The 26,735-nt window shown below is 42.2% G+C and overlaps 2 protein-coding genes across 2 annotated transcripts in view; both read right to left on the reverse strand.

Annotated features, from left to right (window-relative positions):
• The window catches only part of pou2f2b (POU class 2 homeobox 2b), a 126,302-nt gene extending 109,247 nt beyond the window's left edge, over nucleotides 1-17,055 (reverse strand). Inside the window, exon 1 of the mRNA XM_079561320.1 lies at nucleotides 17,006-17,055. Coding sequence (XP_079417446.1) covers nucleotides 17,006-17,033 — 28 coding nt within the window. The 5' untranslated portion in view covers nucleotides 17,034-17,055. The remainder of the gene's footprint in view (nucleotides 1-17,005) is intronic.
• The window catches only part of dedd1 (death effector domain-containing 1), a 516,989-nt gene that overhangs the window by 484,393 nt on the left and 5,861 nt on the right, over nucleotides 1-26,735 (reverse strand). Inside the window, exon 5 of the mRNA XM_079561356.1 lies at nucleotides 26,187-26,619. Coding sequence (XP_079417482.1) covers nucleotides 26,207-26,619 — 413 coding nt within the window. The 3' untranslated portion in view covers nucleotides 26,187-26,206. The remainder of the gene's footprint in view (nucleotides 1-26,186; nucleotides 26,620-26,735) is intronic.

Raw genomic sequence — 26,735 nt, forward strand, 5'->3', positions numbered from 1 at the left:
ATGTTGAGATTGTGAAAGAAATTGTCTAATCCAGAGCAATCGCTAGTTGGCGTGGAGTTGTATAAATTTTGATAGTACTTCAAAAAGCTATTATTTATTTCTAAATTGTCTGTGCATTTTACTCCTTGATCGTTTTGTATTTCTGGTATAGCTTGATTAGATGTTCTTTGTCGTAGTTGTTGTGCTAAAAGCCTACCTGTCTTCTCTCCATATTCATAGAAGGAACTTCGAGATTTAGAGAGAAGATATTCGGCTTGTCTTGTAGATAAAAGGTTGTATTCGGTCTGTAGTTGTAATCGTTGTTTATATAATGTGGGAGTAGGTGAATTACTATAGACGGCATCTAGTTTAACTATTTCATCAGCCAATTTACTGAGGCGTTCAGCTTCTATTCGTCTCTGTTTTGCGCAGAAGGAGATTATCTGACCCCTCAGGTATGCCTTGAGGGACTCCCATACAGTTGAGTGTGAAACTTCTGATGTTTGATTAATACTAACAAATAGTTCAATTTGAGATCGCATAAAGTTGTTAAATTCTTCATCTGCAAACAGCAACGGGTTTAGTCTCCATGGTCGGTAGTTACTATTTACATTTGGAATCCGCAAGGAGAGAACTAGAGGGGAGTGATCAGAAATAATCATGGCTTTGTAATCACAATCTGTAACTAGAGGGAGAAGTTTTTTATCCAGAAAAAAATAATCTATACGGGAAAATGTTTTATGAACATTTGAAAAGAATGAGTACTTGCGTAAGGTTGGATTTCGAAATCTCCAAACATCTGCCAACCCATACGTATCCAGGAAAGAACGGATAACGCGTACTGACTTAGAGACCGAATTAACCCTCTGGGAGCTGCGATCCAAAGAGGACAACGCACTATTTAGGTCTCCACCAAAAATTACATTATGTGACGCCATATTTGGAAGGCGTGAAAAAACATTCTTGAAAAAATCTGCGTCATCCCAGTTAGGGGCATACGTGTTTGCCAGTACCAGAGGGACGCCGTATAATGTCCCTACAACAATAATAAATCGTCCAGCTGGGTCTGCATCAATATTTGTAGCCACAAAAGGTAATGATTTGTTTATTACAATTGCAGCTCCCCGTGCTTTGGAGTTGAATTTGGAGTGGTATACTTGGCCTATCCATTTACTTGTAAGTCTAGATTGATCAGAGATGCGCAAGTGAGTTTCTTGAAGAAACGCTATGTCAGACTTCAGCTGACGTAAATGGGAGAGGACTCTTTTACGCTTAACTGGATGGTTCAAAGATTTTACATTCCAACTAACAATGTTTATCAAACAGTCACTAGGCGAGCCACTCACACTCATTACTGGTGTTTACAGAAAACATTGTAATTGAGAAAAAATAGAAAGTAATGGGAATAAAAAAAACATGAGTACTGCATTAAATAAAGACAAGTAACCGTCTGGCTGGCTCCCAACCCCATAAAACAGCGAACAAGGTCTCCTAAAAGAACATGGAGACCCAACAAAAAAAAATATAAAGCTTCATTCAAAAATCCACACATAAAGTGCTTATCTGGAGGTCTGCTAACTAAAACACGGCAGGCTCCCGCTAAACCTAAATACAACCTACATTCAGTTATCCAAAAGGCTGAGAACTTTATTACGAAACAAAAGTCACTGATGAAAGGTCCAGCGCAAATGTCCACTCAACAAAGCATAGCAACAAACCTCTACGGCGATTTCTCACTCCCACGTAGCAGTGTTTCTCTCTTCAGGTTTTGATCACATGCTTTTTTATGAAGTCCACGGCGACATCAGGATCCAGAAACTCATGCTCTTCTTCTTTATACGTGATGCGAAAACGTGCTGGAAACAATATGCCAAACCGGACACCTGGTTGATCACGGAGAAGCTTTCGAGCCTCAGTGAAGGCAGCCCGAGCCCGGGCAACCGATGGGGTGAAATCAGGGAATATGGCAACACGTTGACCGTTCAGCATCAGCGGGACTTGGTTTCTGGCACGGCGCAATATCTCAACGCAGTCCTGGTAATAGTGGAGCTTCGCTACGATGGCACGCGGTTTCCCCCCGGCTCGTTTTGACGCAATGCTCCTGTGAGAGCGATCAACAAGGACAGGTTTGTCAATTTTCAGGATTTCCCTCAGTAACTTGGTCACAGCCGCGGGGGTACTTGAATCTGGAGACTCGGGGATGCCAAGAATGCGAATATTACATCTACGCATTCTGCCTTCCAGGTCGTCATGTTTAGTCTTAAGATCCGCCACCTCCTTCTTTAGGGTCGTTACCGTAGTTTGTAGAGTGGTCACCTCATCGCTCCAGGTGGACAATCCGCTCTCGAGGTCATTCACCGTGGCCTTAACCTCATCCATTTCTTTACGAGTCGCTTCCTTGCAGCTAGCGATCTCATCCTTCACACTCTGCACCTGCGTCTTAATGTCCTCAAAATCTTCAGCGAGTGCTTTTTTAAGTTCCTCCTTTAACACCCCGGCAATATCATTTTTGATAGACAAAAGGACCTCAGACTTTAATTCCACGATGTCCATGTTGATCAGCTCAGGCCGTTCTTCTTCCATGCTAGGCTTAGCAATAGCATTAGCGCTCGTTGCTGCTTTCGGGTTTTTCTGAGTACTCCGGTCCGAGGATACACCAGGCCTTGCCGTCGTTGATCCTTGGTAGCTGTATTTCCTCAAACCAGCCGACATTTCAGCCAGAAACAAAGCATGGAATGAACTATTATCGTCTTAACGTTATTCAGCTGTACAGAATGTATTGAAGTAGGTTGTAAAATACTGCTTTTAGGAACTTTTAATTTACTTTCAGCGGGAGCTTCTGCAAAAGCGTCTTACTCCATTGCTGGCTCGCTAGCGCCCCCCCTAGTCTTGCATTTTGATGTAAAGTAAGTAATACTATATGTATAAAATTGTTGGTAAAGTCCCTCCTTCCTGGATATCAGCAACTAATCAGAGTCTAGTATCCTCCCGCGTTGACCAATGAGACGAGCCTTCCCTGTGAACCGGCCTGTCAGGTCCAATCAGGAGGAGAAGAGGAGGAGCTTGATCTTTTACTTTTGAAAATTCTGTTCCTGCTCTCCTCACTTTGTAAACTAGGACTTTCTGGTTAAAGAGGGGAGGGATTTGATTTCTTTTTTTCTCTCTTCACTTTGCGAACATACAGACTATCACTTTAAGGGCTGAAATGATCAGAGTCTTGAGAAGGTGTCTGGGCATGCAGAGCAACATCAGCAGGAGGAGACAAACTGAACATGCAAGATCACTCAATACACTCAATACTTCAGGCAGGAAATGTACAAGACAATAAGGCTGCACAGGATATACTGTATCTCCAAATGAACATCACAATATTAAGTGATACAATACTTCAATAAGCAGCATGATATCGCAAAATCAGTCTTCCACACTACAAAAAGTACATATCAAGCACTGCCTTAATGACTTGAACTGAGGAAATACATCTTGTTTTGAGGGGTTTTCACTCATTTAGACCTTTCTCCTGATCCAACCAAGATTATTTTGCTAGCTTGAGGACATTTCAGACTGGTTCTATGGTAAATCTCGATTGAAATAAGAAAGTAAAACTGCCAATGGGGCAAGACCATTTTTCTTACCCCATTGGCAGAGAAACGTACTTGAAAAAAAAGGCGGAATGTATTGAAACGAGTCAGAAACATCTCAGAACAAGTGAAATAATCTAGGTCAAATGCCCAACTACATCTTAACGAGTCAAAACAACTAAAATGTTGATTATTATGCTCAAATTGAGACATCTAAACTAATCTAGTAAATAACTTTTTGCAGTGCATCTGATTGATAACAAGCTGCTTTATTTTCATTTGACAAGAAACAATGATTTCTGCTAACTTAAACTTCCTGTGTTGAATTGTTTTTTAGTGTAATATATCATGAAAGCATTACTCACGCCAGTCAAATATCGCAGCCTTATTTAGGAATGACATTATACTTGGTTAGGAGCTCATTTAGCCGTTTAAATCCATCAAATCTTCCATAAGTGATGGAAAGCACATCTGTCAAAAAACGCATTAGCCGCAACAAATGGCGCGACTTAAAAGAAACCCATTTTGGAGTTTTTTTGCAGTACCGAAACACCTCAGCCGCAGTCTCCTCAGGAAGATAAAATAATATGTACCTGGCTCTTAAGAGGAGCACTACACAAGGATCATTTTTCAAAAATAACAGGCTGACTAGCTTTCATCCCTTACTTTTGAAAGCCCTCTTGTTTTTTCCAGATTGCTTCTCCTTCCTCTGTTCCCACCTCTCCGTCTCACCCCCGCCTCTTTTCTCCCCGCGCACCTCTGTCATGTTTTACTTTTCATATGTTGGTTTTTGTTCTTCCTCATTTTCCCCAAGTGTAAAAAAAAAATGAAAAGGCTTGAGTGAGAGTCAGGAGGAAGGCTGCGTCTTTCTTTTTTCTTTTTTTTCCTTTTTTTTTTTGGCGCTGACAGTTTCCCCAGCTTCAACACATCCATATTATACATTTCCCCTCCTTGCAAAAAAAAAAAAAGAAAAAGTCCCGGCAGAAGACAATGCAAAAGGCACCAGGGCGCTCACTATAACTGTATACCAATGTGACAGTTGCCCAGCATGACAGGGGCGCGGCATAACAAACAGCCTTAAAATCGTATTCCGAGTTTTACAAGCGATTTGAAAGCAAAAGTTAGGCCCGTGCATGTTTTTTCTGAATTAGTTATCAGCCATGCACATTGTACTGTGACAGGCACACGCCGCCCGGCAGCCAGCGCTCTTCCAATCTCCGCGGCCGCGCTCCCTGACACCCTTTCGCCAATCCTTTCTCCACGCATTTAACACCGAGAGAATGGAAGTGAGAGCCGTATGAAGTGCCCTTTGTTTTGAGCCCTGGCAACAATTTATAAAAAAGACATAAATACGAAGCATTTACAAAAACTAATACAAAACTAATACTGAATGAATATGAATATGAATAAATGTTTGCAAACAAAGACTTACTAACTCATACTTTAAGGTGTATAACATTAATAATCAGCAGACGTAATATTTGTAAAGCATGTTTTACAGATTTGGTCATTTAAGAACAGGAGGAGAAAACTTTGAAATTGTATTTAATTATGAATACTGAATACCTGCTTTCAAATGTATTTTGCAACATATTCTGTTACTTTATCCGATCAGGGCATTGTATTCTGAATACTAAAATACTGTCTCGTCAATTTGCATAATTTTTATGCATAAAAGCAACATATGATTACCCACATGGGCAACACTTTATAATAACTACACCTTATTTAGCCTTAATAAAAGTGGAGTTACTACTTCAACATGAACATTTCATTAGTTAAGTGTGTCTAACACTTAATAACTATTACAGTTAATGCCGAACTCATAATGAATAGTTCTTCACATACTTCACTTATTCTTTGTTTTGTAGATGTGTTTGCCACACTTAACTAATGAATTGGTCATGATGAATTAAGTCTTTTTATTTATTTTTTTTTTTTTTTTTTTTATTACATTCATTATGTCGTCTGGTTTTCAAAATGGTCTATAAGGTTCTTTTAGAAAGACAAATACTTATGGTATATACCTATACATAGGTATTTGAACTGTTTTGTTATGCCTTTTAGACCTTTTAGATCATGATGAATTAAGCGTTAACTCATCATTTGTTAAGGCTTAAAAAGGTGTAGTTATTATAAAGTGTTGCTAAATGTGTTACACCATCTGTTACAAACTAATGTTCCACTAATAAGGAATGTAAAAAAGCACTTTACAAATGCCTCATTTCTTATTCATGTTATGAATATGAAGCTAACTGTATTCTAAATACCGTAAAATGAACTGCACCAGAACACAGTAACTCAAAGGAGTATTCTAAATACTTATTCTGAATAAGATAAGATAAGATGGTACTTTATTGATCTCACAGATGGAGAAATTGCATAAATTTTGGGTAGTAACGGAATACATGTATTCCGTTACTACCCAATACTATTTAAGAAAGTATATCTGTTTCCAAAGTTTACATTTACAAGCTAGCCATGAGCTAATAATTACAAATATGGCTGTTTATAAAGATTTACAAAAGTTGATCATTATCAAATTACTAACGTTAAGTCATAATCAGTTCATTGTTAGTCCACTATTATCTCATGTTTAACTTGTGTTTGCAGATGCTTTAAAGTTATGCCTTATTATCAAGAGTTACCAGTGTTTTTTTGTTTTGTTTTTTTGTGTTGTCTTCATCCATGCCTGGTCCCAAAAAACTGGGTTCTATCTTTCACGGTGGACCCAGACTGAGAAGATTCTACATTTGTGTGCTAGTTATTATGGCGATGGGGGGACAGTATTGGAAGAGAGATGGCGTGAAAAGGGGGGACGAGAGAGAGGAAAGAAGTATATGAGGCATTGTTGAGACGTCCCATGGCAAGTCCGGATGCATTGGTTCCGTATAACATTCCTATTCCGCTCGGACAAACGGATGCCGCCAATCCGAAAAAAGACGCAATCCCGATTTCTCGCCGCCGAGCCAATATCTGCACCATACAAATAGGAGGATACGGTGGGAATGTGGAATATACGGCTCTTTCTTCTTATCCTGTTCGGCCATATTGATGTTTTTTTGAGCCTTTCATTGCCAAAGCCAAAATGAAGTCTTTCAGGGCCACAGCCATTGACAGATTAGGAAAACATATCCTCCTGGGTAGGACATGAGAGAGGCTCTTGTTATCTGAATAATATGAGCGGAGCTGAGGTGGCACCACACGCGGATACTCTGCAGCCACTACTGCTGCTGGTGGCGAAACATTGTGTGCTTAAAGTCCAGATGAAATTACAGCCAGAGAAAAAGGGACACAAAAGTCCAACAGTGAAGTGAGAAAGAGTTTGTCAACAAGCCTGCAATGACTTTTAACGGGAAAACTCCAGCTGAGAATCTCATTAACTTTTGTTAACTTTTAGGTCGTCTGTTCTTGCATGTTTCTCCATAAGAAACAATGTGGAGAACTGCATGAATATCTTATGGGGAGGTTTAACTGTAAGAGATTTGGACGACTTTATTGAGCAGTAGAGGTGTAAGAGCAGCGCTTCCAAAGGTGCAGAAAGACTCAGAGGGTACACGAAGAAAGTTCACGGTGAAAAAACCTTAATGACAATCAATCTGACAATTCAATATGGAATGATATAATTAAACCATGCTGCCTAAACGATGCCCGATCCCGTCAGATCTCAGAAGCTACGCAGGGTTGAGCCTGGCCTGGCTTCAGGAGGTAAACGACTCCAAAAGGTTTGGGAACCACTGTTAAATATGATTCAAAGGTAAGATCTGGGTTGTGATCAGGAAAAAGCGGTTGTGTCACTGTAAGACACTGACTTTAATAATGAATATTAATTCCTGGAATTCCTATTTTGTCGTTTGTAAATCAATTGGTCCCCAAACATCTTAAACAGGGCTGAAACAAAACAGCTTTGTATCTAAAGTTCAAGTGTAGCACAAATTGATGTTACCCAATTAACTATACAGTAAACCAACCCTTATACCCTTTTATTAAAGTGCATTTCTGTGTATAGTTCGTAAATTTTCATTTCTAACAAATGTGAAAATGGACATGTCAGTTGTGTTGTTGACCTTTTGACCTCAGATGTCCATAATCTGCATGCCGTTTGGCAGCACAATTTATTTGAAGACATTGAAAGCACAAAATGTACATGGTAAAGTTCAGTTATAGTGAACCAGTCTAAGGCAGTACTGTCTATAAGATCACAATAAGAGGCTATATGTGCAGAAAAGCTCCTTGTGCAGGGTGAGTGCATTAGAGAAAAGGGAGCGACGTCAAAGACATTCAGTGTGAAACGTTTGTTTAGAATCAAATGTTCTTCAGACTTGCTCTCCTACAACTAAACCTCTTTGGTTTAACTTCCTGTTTAACTTGATGTGACTGCAGTTGATCATTATTTAATTTGTGACTTTACTTTTTATGGACTACACTGCATAAAGGCTATGGAAGTCTCAATCAATGCCAGGTGCCAACTGACTGAATGACAGCTTCATTCACCACATAATATTATATATTTCACTATATTCCACTATGATTTTAATACTTAAGGACAATAATCTACCTAAAGGATTAAGTAATTTGCACTTAATATAAAACTAAATCTTTTCACTTTAATTTAGATGTTGTATTCCATTTGATATATTTTACTGAGCAGGTCAGAATGACTCAATAATATCATTCTAACATTTTTGATGTGCAAGAGTATGATATTAAAGTAGATCTACTGTACATGAGCAATGATTCCATCAACGCATGGCAAAAAGTGCAGCATCCTAAATTATAAAGCTTAACTATAGTCACACAGTTACACATATTTAAATCAAGCAAAACACAAGTGGAAATTGTAAAACCTTTCCTTAAAGATTCCCATCTCTGTCACATTTGAAAATGTTAAGCTACACACTACTCCTGCAGCTCCACACGGCGCCCAGTCCCAAAAAAGTGACAGGCTGAAAATCACAGAGGCCAAATCACACAAAATTGATCACATCCAACAAAATGGCCGCGGCGACTCAAATTGGCGTGAGCCCGGCTGAGGACACACACACACACACACACACACACACACAAAAGAAGATTGGCAGAGCGCGGTGACAAGCGCGGACGACTTGTACCTGAAAGAGAGATATTTTGTCCCGCGGGCCCTGATGAATCTATTCAGATGTGAGTGTAATAATTTGAAACACAAAGTGGGCTGAAAGACGCTGACAAAAGGCAACACAATGGGAGGGGAGAAAAGCTGAATAAGCCTGAAGACGTGGATCAAAATGGGGTGTCGGGCTATGATTTTGGAGTGTGTAAAAGGGTTATGCTGAAAAGTGGTCATGTTTGGATGCGATAGACGCCGAGAGGGGAGAGGGGAGATGGGAGGCGGGCGGGTGAGGGGTGAACAATCGGAGAGAGAAGAGAGAAAAAAAGAAAAGAAAAAAAGACAGAGTGAGAGAGGAGAAGAGATTTGGGATTAAGGAGCAAGTGTGGGGTAAAAAGAGGGGGATTAGGGGCTGGTTTAGAGAAGGACAAAGTGAGAAACAGCATCGACGAGAGACGCGGCGCTAAAAAGAGGAAAGTGCGGCAAGGCTTTTGACGGATAAAAAAAAGATGTATTTCTCAAGCTTCTCCCCTTGTCCTGAGCAACTTCCCCGCTGCCTCCCTGCTCCTTGGACTCAGTGGGAAGAGGGGGGGAGCACGGGCCTAACACAGTCCAAACACACAGGCGGGCGGGCGGACGGGCACGACTGCTCTTTGCTGACACCCGCAGGACGAATGGGGGAAACTGCACGTCCAGAGGGGCAGCGTCGGAGCATATATATACGTACGGCCTGAGCAGCTCGCGGGGCTGGAGCGGTGCAGCAGGTTGGAACAATGGCCCCGGGGGTAGATGGATAAGAGGGATGGGTGGTGGTCCTCCAGTGGTCAGGACAGATAGAGGCGCAGGCAGCACAAAAGGATGACCGATATGAGTTCACGGGCGGAGGGATAAAGACACACACACGCACGCACACACACATCTCAGGAAATTAGCCATATAAAAGGTCTAACGCAAACAAAATGCAGTTTAAAATCAACATTAGCCTACATACATTTTCTGTGTGTGCAGCCAAACACCGCAGATTGATTTGAATGAACGCGTTAAGGATATTTTTCCATAGTTTGGCTCGAAAGTTTATTTAAATCTGCTTGCAATCTCATACTTCAGGCATTATATTCAGAATGTCTGACAATTTAGCTACAAAATTCCAGATCATGGTGGGAAATTTAACACAAGTGGTCCACCTACACACTCCTCTTCAATGGCTTCTCAGAATAAGTGAGGCTGATGCATTAAGCGCTGAAGGAAATCAAGAAAAAAGGCCCTAACTGACTTTTCTTTCCTCCCTGTTTAGCAAAGAAAGAGGGAGTTTTAAATTGTAAGTTGAGGTTCAAACTTTCACGTCTTTCTTGATGCATTTCTAGCATCCAAAGTTCTTAGGGATGAGATTATAAGCAACTTTCAGGGAGCAATACTGACTCTGTAACATAAAAATAATAATAGTAATAACTCCCAGATAGAATCACGGTCGATAAAAAAGGTTTTGGAATTAGATGCACATTTTCCACACATGCTTTTACAATATACAGACGGACAAAGCTAATTTTACTGCAGCATCAGAGGGGAAAAATCAAGTACAGGGCTTTTAATGTGGTAGCACTTGGAAATAATGTGTGTAAATTAGGCTTGTTTTAAGAATAATCCGTTGTACGTCAAAAGAAGTCGGGATTTGAGTGAGTTGAGGTTCGCAAAACCAAGTCCAGTCGACAATGATAAAAACCAAGACTTCGATGGACACTTCCCGGACGACTGAGAGCCCCGTGTGCCAAATTCACGTTTGGAAAAAGCCCTTCTGGAGAGGAACATTTCGAATTGGCTTCTGACGACATCGCCTCAAGCCGGTCTTTGAAAATCACTGCTACGATGGAAAACTCCTGGACAAACGAGAGCCTGCACAATCCCGTTCCTGCTTTTTTTTTTTTCTCTAATCACAATATTCAGCTTTGACTGCAGGCTTACGGTCAGCGGGTTGTCACTGTCCCGGGACGGATCCTCAGTGTGTGTGTGTGTGTGTGTGTGTGTGTTTGTGTGTGTGTTGTTTGGGGGCCGCCACATATGTCCTGCAGGTGAAATGGATGAGGGTCACGCGTGTGTGTATATACGTGTTATGGCCGTGTGTGTGTGTGTGTGTGAGGGGGTTGGAATGGCACAGGGGGGGGGGGGGGGGGGGGGAGAAGCGCTGGTCATTGGGTGTGGGGGAGGTGGTCATTACGCACTGACCGTTGGGGTGACAAACGCAGACACGGAGAGGGCTCACACGGGGGAATTCAGCTGGACACTGCGCCGCGCTGTAAGACATGTCACCTTCTGCAACAACAAAAAAAAAAAAAGGAATATACACACACACCGGCGGGGGTGGGGGGGCAAGATTAATCGCGAGCGGATTTAAAGCAATCGGCATATCGAATGTCACCCGCTGAATAGAAAAAAATCTCCTGACTCCCTTTGGTGCTAAAAAGAACGGCATTCCTTGTTCTGAAATGCAAGTGATATGGTTAAGTAAAATATTGCAATAATGTTGTTTTTGTTGTTCATATTGTGCAGCTCTGTGGTTCCTCTATTAGTCTAGCTGTTCATATTCCAGTCTTTTTTTTCAAATCCGAACATAAAATTGACATTTTTCCACATAAAGAGAGCAAAGAATATGCATACAGTCTGACATGTAGGAGGCTTGTCCCAGTGTTTGTATAATATCACGCAGCCCACATGTGTAAAGTTGACCATTGACTATAACTATTATTTACCTATTGCCAAATAATACATGAATAAATACATACATGGGTACCTTCATTTACTTATCTAGTATACAGTATTTTTTCTGTTGTCTGTGATCTAAATAGTCGAGCAGAGTGTTTGAAAGTTGCCTTAGTAACTCCTCATCTATATCACACACAGAAATACTGAAGAATCTTTTGCTAAGCTTCCTGGTTCCTCACATAACAACATTTCACGTTTATAATTCTCAAATTGATCAATCAGGAAGCAGATACCCCGGTCAGCTACAAGGTTGAATTGCCAGATTACAGGGGAAATGATGACAATACTGACAATCTCTTATTCATACGTACATAACATCACAGACGTGCACATTAACAAAATGGCATGTGATTCAGGTAGAAAAGTTCCAATTGTATAAAACCACATCCATATGAGTATTATCGTCCACGCGCGCACGTGTTTGTGTTTGTGTGTGTGTGTGTGTGTGTGTATACTGTGTGTCAAAGTGTGCGAGTGGCAGTGGGAATTCAAGTTCTAGTTTGTAAAATATGGTAGTTCGGTGGTTAATGTTCTAGGATCTATGAGTGCACTCACCCGCCTGATCTCACTAGTTTTTTTTTTTGTTTTTTTTTTGGGGGGGGGGCTTGCTGGACATATATTGTATTATTAGATCTATTCAATTAATATATGATTGATAGGAGGTCTGGATCACATGTGAAATGTGTTTTGTAGTGAGGGTTTTGAGTTCAGCTGGTCAGGGTTCAATCACTCTTGCCTGTTTTCATAAAGACAGCACTGGGATACATGGGATTAAATATAGGACTAACATAATCTATTCATTGAGACGAAGGAGAATAAACAGCCAAAGAGAGAGTTTCAAAGTTCTTAGGGTTTTGTTTTTTTTCTTTTGCTTAGTAATGTGAACTTTTTTCAATCTGAAATATGCGCCTCTGCTTGTCCGATTTCTAAATACAAACCCCAAACTATCTGTGGTCTATTGATTGCGGCGGCGGTGCGCATGGCTGTGTTTGCCGCGCTCGTGTCCACGGTAGATAGCACATATTTGCTAATCTGGAGGGGGCCCGCAGGAGGAAAGGAGGGGGGGCAGGTCAGAAGCTAAGGTCAGGTGTTAATTCACTGCTCCAAAACCGTCTCCCCAAGACCACGCGCAACCCCAAAACAAAAACCGCAAGGATGTTTTCAAAATTTCAAGGTCCGGCTGTGGCGTATCCAGCCTGCCTGCCTATACACCCACCCCCCCGCTGCGTCCTGCCCCTCTCCGTGGCTATTTCCTCCTATAAACTCAACCCCTCGCCTCGGTGCCACGTTTAAACCTCCGCTGCTAAGCTTTTTTGGAGTCCCGGGGCCCGGGGTTGTGTGTGTGTGTGTGCACGCAGCCATGAGCTCTCTCTTTCCCCCTTCCCCCCTTCTCTGGCTGCTGTTCGGGCCCCGCGCGGAGGTCAGTCGGTATATACGGAGAGAAGGGGTCATCAGTCTGGGATGGCGCTAACCTTTGCCCCCATGCGCACCCCTTGATGTATTCGGAGCACAAACGGACAGACACAATCACATAATGGACACGCTCACAAGAGGCCCCCGGTTCCATTGTGGTCATCCGTGATCGATTTATCACTTCTCTCTTGTCACATATTGAGGTTTCCGTCTGGAGAGGAGGTCTGGACGCCGATGACCAGAGCGGGATGAGCCCACCACGGGCCAGCGGGATATTTTCAAATGATTAATCCAAAGCACCTTTTTATCGGCTAATCGATGCCGCGATGATCGGGGACGGGGGGGGGGAGGCTGCGTATTGATTGTGTTCAATTGATCTTTGAGCGTGGGAAAAAACATGGCCGGGGCAGACACACAAGTGATGAACTTGAATATGTGAGGGAGAAAACCTACATGTGACCTCCTGTTGGGCTACATTTTTTAAATGACTTTTAGACTAATGTTGATCATGTGTGTGTGTATAAAGTTGTGACATTGACATTCACATAGTATTAACCTGTAGCCTGTGTGTGGACCTAAATGTGAAAGTCTATTTGGGAAACATTACATTTGGGAAAACTTTATTTCTCTAAGTGTAGCTTAAAGGTCAATATCATTCCTGATTTTTTAATTTTTATTTTTTTGTGTGCAGTGATCATCAGTTGAATTATACAATTAGCCTATAATAATGATCCAAATAAATAATAATAATAATAATAATAATAATAATAATAATAATAATAATAATAATAATAATAATAATAATAATAATAATAATAATAATAATAATAATAATAATAATAATAATGAGACTAGCTTTTGAATAACTACAGAAAAAAACTGAATAAAAAGTATAAAAGCTGGAGTCCACACCTCTATACACCACTACTGCTGTGTCTCTCCATGTTTGATCTGTTGCCTATTTTTGCCAAATATTTGACATCTCTGAAGCCGAGTTTGGTCTGAATTTATTTCGAGGAGCGGTCACTGCTGGTCATATCTTTCCACAAAACGAGCCTCGTGCAACCGCAATCTGCGCGCTTTAATTGCGCGTGTGGCCAGGCGCCCTTTGACCCCGGGGTCATTACCCCTTTGTGCACAGGACGCGGCACCGGAGGGCGGCTGCTTCATAGTGGAGTCTGGCGTGGAGAACGGACTCATTTTTCTTTTTCTTTTTTTTGGGCTCGGCCTGTGCTGCGTGATAGTGACCGGACACGCTGCCATCAGGCTCGTTCTGCCGGAGCGCCATCAAAAAGAAAGAGGGACACTAGAAAATGACGCGTTTATGAGCGAGGAGCACTTTTTTTTTTTTAACGCGGAGCGGAACATCGCGCACAAGAGACTCAGTCTGCTCCATGTAGATAACGGCACCGCGGTGTCATGACGCAGCGCCCGTAGCTCCACTTCATCTCAGAGCGGATTAGCAGATCGATCATATTTTAACAATTTAGGCTACGGTTTAATCCAAACGCTGCATACAATAGAATGTAGGTTTACAACAACCCTGGTGACGTTCATTTCATTTCACGTGAGGCCTATTTTACATCATAACCAAATGAGCCAAATAACCTTTTTTTCTTTCTGTAAGTTGGACAAAAGGCAAAACCATAGAATGGATTTTAGGCTGTAAACATTTTGTTGGACATAATGTGGACAGTTACCTCAAAGGACGACAATTTACGCACGCTCTGCTCCTTTTTTTGTCATAATTACGTCTGTAAATATCTCTTTGGGTAATCCATAAGTAACTCGTAAAATGAGACAAAATTCACATGTTAAAAAAGAACAAGAACGCAACTCAAATAGGGCTCCATCAGGCCCGCCAGAATGCCTTAAAAAGTTTTACATGTGTGTAAGCATTTCTACATGAATACATTATGGGCCCGTGTGGCTATAAAAACTATACAAAATGCAGTTTGATTGTATGTTAAAATGCTTTTCCTATTATCATAGACCAGTGTGTTAAATCCAAATAGGCTAAACCTGAAAATAGGCCTATTTGAGTTTGTGCTTTAGCCTATTTTAAATAATTTGCCAAATTAATATGCAAAAGCTTAACACAGTTAGCTAAAATAAATTGCTCTTTTACAGCACTACACATAGGCTATAAAAAATGGTGTAGGCTATTTGTTAATCTACATTTGATAGACTAAAAGTGAAATGTAAAATACCGGGGCCTTCTCTGAATATTCATGCGTAGATGTACAGTATGCTGAATTGAACAGTGGCATTCTGGTCTCAGAGAAAAGAAACTACATTTGTATAGGATAAAACCTTCACTGTTGGATCAGACTTTTCTATATTATTATTATAAAAGCACATGACACACTTCCAACACACACTCCAAGAAGGCCTCGAGTTGAGCATAATCAGAATATATTAGGCTTGTACAATAGTCGACAAAAAATACAGTTAAGGTTCATGAGAGAGGGGGCTATTTAAAACTGCATTAAAAATACAAAACAACTAGAAAGAAATACTTATTAATCAATCAAATATACTACCAGAGTGTTTGAATTATGCCAAATGTCACACAGACGCGCAGGACAAATGTCTCAAACACAAATGAGATAAATGTTTGAGGAACTCTTTAGATGGAGCGCACACTTCACAAGCGCGTGCCCCCCTGGTCTCGTGGGGTTCAGGGTCAGGTCCAGCACTGACGCTGCACTTCACATCCTGGAGTCAACTTTACAACAGTTACTAAATGCGTTTGTGTCTGCGCTGAGAAAAGTAGAGCAAGATTTGTCTTATTTTTACGCACGCGGCAATGGACAACAGTCAATGCATGACGTGCTAATTAAGAAGCATGTTTTCTTTTTAACTTCGCACTTACCTCTGACTTGCTAAAATGGGCCTGTCGAGTTGTCTATAGGCCGACTAAAGAAGCCTCTGTCTTATGGAGAAAGGATAAGGATCTTAATCGTCAACAGACCACATTGTAATTAGGCTATAGTTCATCAGGAAGCTGATTTTCAGCGTACCAATAAAAAGGACACTAAATAATAGATTGCCTATCGGGGTTGTGAGCTCACACACACATGGTGCAATTGTTGGATCCTTGTAGCCTAAATGGCACGGGGCTGAACGGCGCTGCGCAGCGGCAGCAGAATCAAACATACGGCTGCAGACCGGAGGAGTGGAGCTGCCCAGCTCCTCTGCCGTCTGAGCTCTCTGCTCGGGCTTATAAAGCGCGCGAATCCCCTCCTTTTAATTGATTTTCTCATAATTAACTCAGTCTGTCCATCGATTTCCCTTCGGCGGAGTATCAGCCCTGGCGCGCGGAGGTGATATTGTGCAATCCGCGGCCATCGGCAACCCGTCGAGAATGTATTGATCACGGGGCTATACGGCTGTAAAGCGCTGAGTAATCGGACACATTATGCGTACATTAAGAGACAGGTTGCTGTTCAGATGGCAGTGCGCACGCCCACCCTCGTGTGTGGTCTGCGCTCAGACAGTACAAAAGAACCAAATGACCGTGATGGAGAAGGATACAGGTGAAATTCAACATGACGCCGGCAGGGACGGACGAATAAGAACCGCAAACAAACACACAGCATCACACACACCAGCGCCTCGGCCGGCAGTCCGCGGGTTTCGGTAATGAGCCGCTTAACGTGCGCCATATTCAGCGGTCACGTGTGCGCAGGTGTTGCCTCTCACTTCCGCGTATGCATACAGGTCACAGCGAATCAAACATTCCCGCGACAATACAACATGCAAAGCGCAGGCGGGAAAGCGCACGGCTCTTCCTCTGCGGACGGAGCCAAGAGGGAAGGACAGGCGAGAGAGAAGAGTCTCAACTCGAGGGCTGTCCCTGCCGCGAATTAATTTCTCTCTAATCAATAAAAAAAAGAAAAAAAGCCCATCCCCACTCCAAAAATCATTAGAGGCGATATTCCTCTCTCACTCCTCTGGCCCAGAACACAGGACAACACCAGGACTCCATTACAAACTAAAAGCTTCCGTATTATGTGAACACAAGCGACAGAATTAGATGGAAGGAAGAAGGAGAGTGAGTGTGTGTGTGTGTGAGTGAGAGAGAGGGAGAGAGAGAGTGTGTGTGCTGGATCAGAGAGGAGAGCAGCGACACAGGCGAGAGAAGAGAAGTTTAAGGTCTTTTTTATGGCGTGTTTTGTGAATTTACCAGTGCGTCCATCGGTGAACGTCTCCATCCCCGCCACGCGTGCTGTGTGTCTGGACAACAGTGGGATATGGAGGGACGGGGGAGATCCAGACCAGAGGTGCGTGCTGCTGGGGGGGTTGGTTTGTGGGGGCTAGTCTTCTCCCGCTCTGTCTAAGGCGAGAGGTGAGGAGGGGTCGCGGGGGTTTTCTCTCTTTTTTTTTTTTTTTAGGGGTGGGACAGGGGCATATGGTTACACCCTAACCTTTCATGTTGCCCCCTTTCTCCCATTCTCTCTCCCCCTCTCTCTCTCTCCTCCAGACTGTCCCCTCATTCCCTAAACAGCGGTTGCCATGACGACCTGGTGCTGATGCTGTGTGCGCGCGCGAGACAAGGAAAGAGGCATGAAGACAGAGCAGGAGGAGGTGTGGGCTCGTTAGTGATCAAAGCGACCTAAAATGGCTGCAAAACAAGTCCAGACCAACAACTAGCCCTCAGAGGAGTGAGTCGAAGGGTATGCTACATTCAAAATCATGAGGGTCTCTCTGGGAAAAGTAAAGGACGGATTATCATAGTTATGCACATATTTAGTTTGCACATTGGGGTAATTTTTGGGGGGGATTTTTTCCCCCTCTCTTCTAGGTAGTAATCGCCTACCATTAAATGCGAATGGTAAATGGTCTAAACTTATATAGCGCTTTCCCACCTACGTCAGGCACTCAAAGCGCTTTACAGCAAGGAACCACTCACCCGTTCACACTCTCATTCATGCGCCAATGTACGCAGACACTGGAGGCAAGGCGGGCGAAGTGTCTTGCCCAAGGACGCAACAACAGTTTGCCTTTGCAGGAAGAGGGATTCGAATCCTTTTGATCACAAGACGACCTGCTCTACCATCTGTGCCATTGTCGCCTCCCCGATACGTTTAGTAGCCTATACCATATGCCACACCATACTGGTTTTACCCAGCCCTATACGTTTGTCATCACTCCACTTCCGGGTCCAATGGAACTTTAGTTGTATTCACTATAATAGGATTTAGCTGATTTTAATCTGCTGTAGAGCCGACTACAAGGCTCTTTTTAAACATCTGGTTGCAAAAAAATATTACATTTACTTTAGTGCTTTTCTGGCATTAATTATGCCTTTTTTTTGTTTCAAAGAAGGCTTATTTTAACTATTAAAAACACCTTCATTTCGACTGGAGAAATGAAGAAGAAGAACTTTGTTTATATAGGGCCTTTCACAGACATAGTCACAAAGCGCTTTACATGAGACAATTGTACATTCACCCCACACTCGGTGGTGTTCAGTTTCCCCTGGGGGAGAGTGACAGAAACGCGACTGCACACATCTGCGCCAACGCTCCCTCTAACCACCACACACATACACACACATCATTCATTCTGGCCTGTTGTACATGTTTTTAGTTGGAGGGGAAACCTACGCAGAGGACATGCAAACTCCGCACAGAAAGGCCCCATCCAGGTGGGAATCGAACCCGGACCTTCTAGCTGTGAACCTAACCGAACCCCAACCGCCCGATGGTGAGATATAGTATAATAATTAGGAGTAGGGCTGCTCGATTATTGAAAAAAAAATTATCACGATTATTTTAGTCATAATTGAAATCACGATTATTCAAACGATTATTTGTTGCCTTTAAAAAAAATGTCTTTATTTTATTTATAGATTTATAGATTTAAAAAAAAAACTATGCTGAATATTTTCTGGTTATGAAATGGTCATAAAAGTACAAATGATTTCAAGTTTGCCTCAGGAGAGGTCTCTGTTTCACACCTGCCCCCTGCTGGCCAGCCCTCACACCTGCACAAGTAAACTGAGCAGCGTGGCCTGATGACATCATCACACAGCGCTGTTTGTTTTTATGTCAGGCAATAGCATGAGCCATGGCATGTGAAATGCGGAGGGAAAATACTCCCAGCGCCATAAAATAATGCAAGTCTGCTTTTTTCCCGAATATGCTAATTTTGTATTCGTTTAGTGTAATAATCGAAATTGTAATCGAATTTCGATTAATTACACAGGCCTAGTATCTGATGTTTGTTCAGCAGGAGATTCAGATAAAGTTGTTTTTTGCTGTGTTGTCTATGGAACTCTCAACAGTTTGGACCCGGAAGTAGCTTGATTATTGTGTGTGATTTTTGGATTAAAAAGGGGTCCGCGATGTCTCAGACTTTGGGAATGGCTGGTGTTAAGAAAAGATAGGCTGTTACGCATGCAAAATAAAATGTTAAAATTCCTTTGCAAAAATGAGCTGTGCAGCATCATAAAAAAAAAACTCTGATTGTTGCATGTTGTTAAAGGTTCAAAGGTTGTTTCCACTTGATATCATGAACTCCCTACTGATCTTAATTGACAAAAAGAAAAAAATACAATTAATGAAGAGAATCAACATATTGCATTGGTACAATTATACCTTGCGCTCTTAGTGCAAAACAATACATGAAAACAATCATCTTTGCTTGAGTGTTCCAGCTGAACAGAACTCACCTTGAGCAATGGAAGTCCCCTGTGTCTTTCTCTTCAAGGTGAACACAAGGGAAAGGTGTTTGAGAACATCACCTAATGTTATTTTCTTGTCTCAATAAAAGTGGTTGGATCTGCCCATCAGAGAGATGTGCCATATGCTGCAGGGTCTACATACAATAATACGCGTCCCGGTGGGCCGCACAGGCCTATAGTGTCTATCAGCTTTAGATGACACGTTTTGATAGGACTGATTTGGGCCTGAGATACCAGCAGATGACTAGAGTCTCCATCCAATCAGGCAGGTGTGAGGAACACCTGCGGACAGTGGAATAAAGTCTGCAGGAAGATGATGACCAGACTACAGCCACACATCCCAACATTACATTAGCCCCGCCGCAGTGCAATCTGCACCAGGGACACAGCGGCGAGCGCGGCTCTGTGGAGTGTTTTAGGGAATAAGAACATTCAATTCTACAAATGTTCACTTTGTCCAGTCCACGGGGAAAATAAAAGGCTTTTTATATCATACATCAATACATTGTCTGACAGATGATGGCTTTGTTATTTGGAATACTGACTCTGTCATACTTTTTCTTTCCAGTTACCAAAACTTCACACCAGTCCTGCTTCACACCACAAAGTGCCCATTACTCTGTCAACAAGATTTCGAGGACTCGTTGATCTGGGAGTGGAGGTACATCTCTACATCAAGAGGTTATTGTTGTAATCAAACCGTCTTCCTTCTCCTCTCCTGAAAGTAAACGTAAACTGCTTTATTTGTAGTTAAACACAAACTGTAATTGTTAAACAAAATTATATAAATGCGATGGAATGTTAAAGCGATGCTGCGACTAGATGACATTTTTAAGGGACATCTACAAGGAGAATATGCAGACACCACATAGAAAAGCCTGGTCCGGAGTCCACCGCTCTGCCACTGTGCTGCCCATATGTGACGAGTGTTAGGCCATTGTAAAAACCTCCATAATTCAGAAAGAAACATGGCCGTCCTTCTGCCTCTGTCCCGTTGACATCACACGCGTCGCTCCTGCTTTCAGGCTGGGTGTGGCGTGAACAAGCTTTTCTCAAACCTCACTCATCCCTAAGGCAGGGCCCGGGGCACTCTGGCAGCCCATCAAACAAGCTCTTCTCTGGACAGGGCTCCGGACTCTGCCCTGTAAGGCATTACCCCCCAGGGTTAATCTGCCGTCTGCTTCTTATGACGACGAGGGAATAATAAAACTATTGTGTTTACTAGAACGTGGACAGTCATGGGAATGTGTTCATCGGGGAGATTATTTTTGGTTAAATAAAACTATACAGCACTTGCCACTTTGGACACTTAAAGATGTTTTTAATGAGAACAATAAAAGGAGAACGGTAATTTAAAAAAGTTCTGTAATAATAGAGTGTATCGGCAGGGCATTAAACTGTATTACAATTGTGGAAACATTAAGCCAGTAACTGTCATAAAAAACATGTCTCAAATATACATTTCTTTGGAAATAGTGACATTGCGCGACTTATTTTGGACCAGACATTTATCAACAATACAGAAATTACACCCATTTGCAGGTTTGGCTGAACATTTCTGTCCATTGTTACTTTAACAAAACAAAAAAACGTTGCTAAAAAGTGTCCCATTGTGTCCAATTTGCTTTTTAAATACAAATGATAAACGCATTGGATATTTTGCTGGATAGTTGGATAGTTTGTGGCATTATAAACATTTTGTTTAGGCATTACAATGGCGTTAAAGGGACTATACGGAGTTTAAAAATGTTAAAATTAAGTATTTTCCTCCCCCTACATGTTCCAGCCACGTCCCAATGTGTAGTATCAGCTCAGACCTGTTCACCACAACTGCCTCTAAAATCCTGCACTGTCACTCAGAAAGGTGTTAATTCGGGTCCGATGTGCCGAGCTTAATATAGAAGCTGCAGTTATGCACAAGACCTGAGGTGGCAGTAGTGAGTATAAAATGACTAACTTGCATCTAGCCCCTTTAACTAAAGCAGAAGCTGTAATGTAGATTTAAACTGACTAGTTCTCCCCATGTCTCTTGGCTGGTTTCCCCCATCAACCTCAAACATGCTTTGCAGCGGCTCAATCCGAGACCATATCTTGCACAGGATCTGGAGATGGGTCCCGGGACGGTGCACTGTGGCCACTCACTGCTCATGATGGAAATACAGAAGACAGATCAGATCTCAATATGTAAACGACAATATACCTTGACCTTATGTTGTAAGACGTGTAGTCACCAGGGTGCTTGTGCAGAGCCACCAGATTCAGGAAGGCACTGGCCACAATGAAATAAAACATCATATCACAATTTTCTCAGATGTCACAGTTTTGATTTTACCTTATTGTTGCCTTTAAGAGCAATAACTAAAACCATCTGCTGCTTCTGAATACTCAAGCCTCACTGTGATTGGTTAAATTGCAGTGGGTGGGGAAATGTGGGCACCATGTGTTTGAACATAGGGTTTAAAGCAGCACTAAGCAACTCTTGCCCCTAGAGGCCATAAGCGCAACTGCAGGTGTCGTAGCACACCTTATTAATTGTCCGTGAGAGTAAATACTACGCTGACAGAAAAGGCGAAGGGAGAGAGGGATATTGTACATTCACTCAAACTTGGCTGTAAATACGATTTAAGTGGCACTAGCTTTGCCCGTTAGCCTGTTAGCATGGTTCTTCGTGACTCTTTTAGTGTGTACTGGTTGCTCCGGTCCGATGGCAGTCAAGTTGCAATTGTGGTTTTCTGGCCAGAGACACCAGGGAGAGATGAAAGACCCTCCAATCATCCCATTAACACTTGTATTATCCCCAGAGGGACTACGGAAAGGATTTATTAAGGTAAACAAGTTAATTAGTATTGCTTTAAAGGGGCTAGATGCAAGTTACTCATTTTATGCTCACTACTGCCACCTCAGGTCTTATGCGTAACTGCAGCTTCTATATTAAGCTTGTGCATGATGGCAATTCGGACCGAATTAACAACTTTTTGAGTGACAGTGCAGGATTTTAGAGGCAGTTGTGGTGAACAGGTCTGAGCTCATTCAGCATATCAGGACATGGCTGGAACATGTAGGGGGATGAAAATGCTTAGTTAGTTTTCTGACTACCAGCTTATGAATAATATCATTAACAACCACTTTGCACTATACTGCTCTATGGCCTGGACCAAGTTGAAATGAGGTGACTCTTCAAAGTGCCCTTAATCTGACATTGACATGAGTTATTTATGTGCTTAAAGGCTGTGATCGTCCACACATCAGACGGCTTCATTACGTCCGGAGAGGCCCAGTTAGAAAGTCAAAGAGCCTCCGCAACATCAGAGCATCTACTCTTGTGCATAATTAATAACTGGCCGGCGATTCATCTCGAAATGCTAAAACACTTCATTATGGAGTAATCTACGTATACGAGAGGCCAGGCTTATAGACCAGAGGTAGAGGGAGGAGAAGGAGAAAACGTCAGGGGATAAATGATTCTTTAGTTTCATCACGCCGCCATCTTGCAGCGCCACGAGAAACGATTAAGGGGCTGCTCCACAGTGACCTGCATTCAATGGATCTCCTCAGACCATTTAGGAGCATGGGGCCACTCCAGTAATTCAGCAGCTGAAGGTGAGGGAGGTAATTTTCGATGTTCTGCGTTTCACGTCGTAACATATGGCACACTCGTTCAATCAGCTTTTCAGTGGCCCTTGTCGTTACACAATTTTAACTCTCAAATAGGACGACGCAATTTTGCAAACATATCTGACATATTCTGTTATTTGTTTGCCAAGGATATTACAGTTCCCGAAATATTTATGGTCTTTGCGACGAGCCACCATTTGGTCACCCATTTGTCACCCATTTGGTTTTAAATGGACCAATACAATGAACATGTGACATTCCTAAAGGTCAGGGGCAGAGGTGGGGAGAGTAGCCAAAATATTTACTCAAGTAAGAGTAACATTACTTTGGCATTATGTTACTCAAGTACAAGTAAAAAGTAGTGACCCAGATAAATACTCAAGTAAAAGCAAAATAGTAACAAAACAAAAATCATGTCAATTCTATCAAGAAAAATCCCAGAAAATACAAAAAAACAAAATAATTCTAAGTGTGTATTTTATCATCATATGCCACGTAAATATTTACTCACAGTGGTAAAGTAACAGTTACTTTTAGATATATTAGAGAATAGATATGAAAACCTCCCCCATGAAGTGTCACATGCTCTAATATTTCATTGGACTGCCTTTAAACTAATCCACTGTGGCATGGTTTCAAAAAGCTTCTGCAATATCAAAAGGTTTATTTAAGATCTAGTTTTGATGATGGGAGAGTGTGATCACTGTGCAAGTGTTCTCCAGCACATCCCAAAGATACTCAACGGGGTTAAGATCTGGACTCTGCGGTGACCAATTGAAGTGTGAAAATGATGTCTCATGCTCCCTGAACTGCTCTTTCATAATGTGAGCTGTGATGTGATGTTTCCAGCATTGTCATCTTGGAATATGCCCGTGCCATCGGGGAAGAAGAAATCCTTTGATGGGGTAACCCAGTCATTCAGGATGTTCAGGTAGTCAGCTGATCTCATTCAGTTCAGGCAGGTGTATTTCATTTGTAAACCTTAGAGCTTTCTTCAAGATGAGAAAAAAAGTTAATGAACTAATAATGGACTAATGGACTATTGCTACACCAGTGATTTAAAATAATTATAATAATGGTTTACACTTGTAAGTTTATGTGTTTCTGAAAGCACTACACTGTCCCCATTATTCTTTCATTCCATTCTCAGCGGTGTCCCGTGTATAGACTGACAAAAGCGAGGCTGCGGCATCGACTCCTACCGCAACCATCATCCACTCACTCACAAGCCACAATCCCACAGGCGGGGGGTGAAGTGTCTTGGGAGCTGGGATTTGAACCGGCAACCTCTCCGTTTGTACCACGCTCAATCATCTGAGCTATTGTCACCATATGCTTGTTCATAAAGGTTTACGAATGAAATAAAACACTTTATTCATAATTACTTCTTAGCCCATCTTAACTTTGTGATTAACTTGTATTTGCAAAAACGTTATGTATAATAAAGTCAAAAAACGTCAGTGTGACCCGTTTATAATAACCCTGAAAGACAGTATTTCATCAGAGTTCTGTTCATTCATTGATCAGAGGCCAAAGAGTAATTTATCAAAGTAAAAAAATAATAATACAAAAATTGACAACCAACAAATCACTTCAGGCGTATTTAGGTTAATTGTTGAGTTAACAGTGCCTCTAGTGACAGAAAGGCCTAATTACATGCACATGATTTAACTTGTGCTGCTCCCATTTGAAACCAAAGAGATCAGTAAGGTTAAAGGCAATACATTTGTATATTACACATAATACACAGAAAGGACCACACTTCAGACTCATCATTTTTTCCCAACAGCAAAGTTTAATGGTTAAATGTTCACAAAAGAAATAAAAGTCCCTTTAACAAAAAAAAACTTGCCCTGAAGTTTGTTCTTTTCAAAGTCAAGATACAAATATTCATAAATAAGATACAAAACAAAGATCGTCTGAGGTGCCTGCGCGGTCCCTTTGGAGAGCGGGGCCAAGGCAGCAGACTCGGAGACAGTAGCAGAGCTGCTTAAGTCGCGCTTGTATGAGGGACTTACAGAAGCCTTATTGATCGTCCTCGATGAGTGGAGCCCAGGCATTAGTTCCAGCCGGGCGAGTCCACAGCGCTCTGTAGCCCCTCTGCTGGGCGACATGGCAGGGCTGAGTGGAGCCGGGATGTGCACTTTTGATTTTGATCTCCCCCAACATCACTTCTATTGAGCGACGCACTGTCCTGTGCTTTACTTGCTGAGAGAAGTACTTGCCGAGGTCTTGCTGGAAGCCGGACACAAGCCAGTCCCGCATTATCCGCGGAGCTGTTGACAAGTGTGTGATGATGAATCTTCCATGGTCTACTGAGGCCCGCCCTAATCACTGCTGTCATCTGCAGTAGCCACTGACCACAGCAATCACCAGTGGGTTATCAGGGCACAGGGCTCAGACCCCTAATGTTTGTGATCAAGAGTTACACTTGGAAGTTGGACACCAGTGCAATCCACTCTCAGAAAAACCCATTTGCCGTTGCTCAAAATCAGATTTCTCAAACACCTGAACTTTTTCTTTGGCCGTTTTTTTTAGTTGCAGTAAGTTCATGTAAAGAGGCACTTTGCATGAACTTTCAAAACTCTAAGGTTATGTTGTCTATAAGCAAAATAAATGATTATAAATATTTTTGAGAATGATTCAAGTATCAAAAGAATGTTGGCAAGAACAGTGGTTTCTAAAGCGAAGGTTTGTTGGACCAGCAATAAAGTAAACAATAGAAAATTAATTTGGCAGTCAGAACAAGCTAACATATTTTTAGTAATATTCAAAATCTGCTAACTAATATGACAATAATAGATAATATATTTGAACCCAACAAAGTGATTTTGTACAAAGTAGCACCAGTGCAAATAATGAATTGTTCTTTTTTTTGTGTGTTTTATAATTATTAAATTGTTATTTATGGCTGTTTATTAGTCATTTGAATTCTCAAACTGTAAGGCCTGCTTTAAATAAGATGAGATGGTAAGTGCTGCCATCTAGTGGTTGCTCCACAGACTCATTATGGTATTAAGATTCCACAGCAGTGTCCAGCATTCCCAGCCCCTTAGACAGTCACACGTCAGTGGTCCAGTGCGTCTACACGGTCCACTGTGAGCAGGTGGGATGAGCGCGCGAGGCCTGCCCTGGGTGCAGTGTGTTGGCCAGCAGCACCAGGCGGCCCTGCTCGTAGTCGTCCTGGTCCACACTGATGAGCAGTCGCACGCCCTCGCTGCCCGCAGCGCTCCTCAGGGAGTCTGTGAGGAACACTCCTTTGAGCGCCTCCAGCAGAGCTCCACTCAGGTAGTCTGTCCAGAAGGCGTCCAGATTGTCCAGCTCTGTGAACTTGATGTCACACACGATGGAGCCCAGATTTCTGGATCTCAGCACAGAGTTGGCTTGGCTGAACAACTCAAACTGCCGCTCCAGAGGCTGACGTTTGTCTGAAGACACGCTGTTGCGAAGAGCCGACTCGTGCTCCAAATACTCGGCCCGGACGCGCAGCCGGACGTCTGTGAAAGCAGAGGGAGAGAAGGGGAGACAAGAGTAGGAGAGGGGAGGAGAGGAATGGGTGATACAAAGGAAGGAAGAGCAGATGAAACTAGCATTAGAGCCACTTTACAAACAA

Source organism: Gobius niger (genome assembly GCF_951799975.1).
Source record: "Gobius niger genome assembly, chromosome: 8".
NCBI classification, from domain to species: domain Eukaryota; kingdom Metazoa; phylum Chordata; class Actinopteri; order Gobiiformes; family Gobiidae; genus Gobius; species Gobius niger.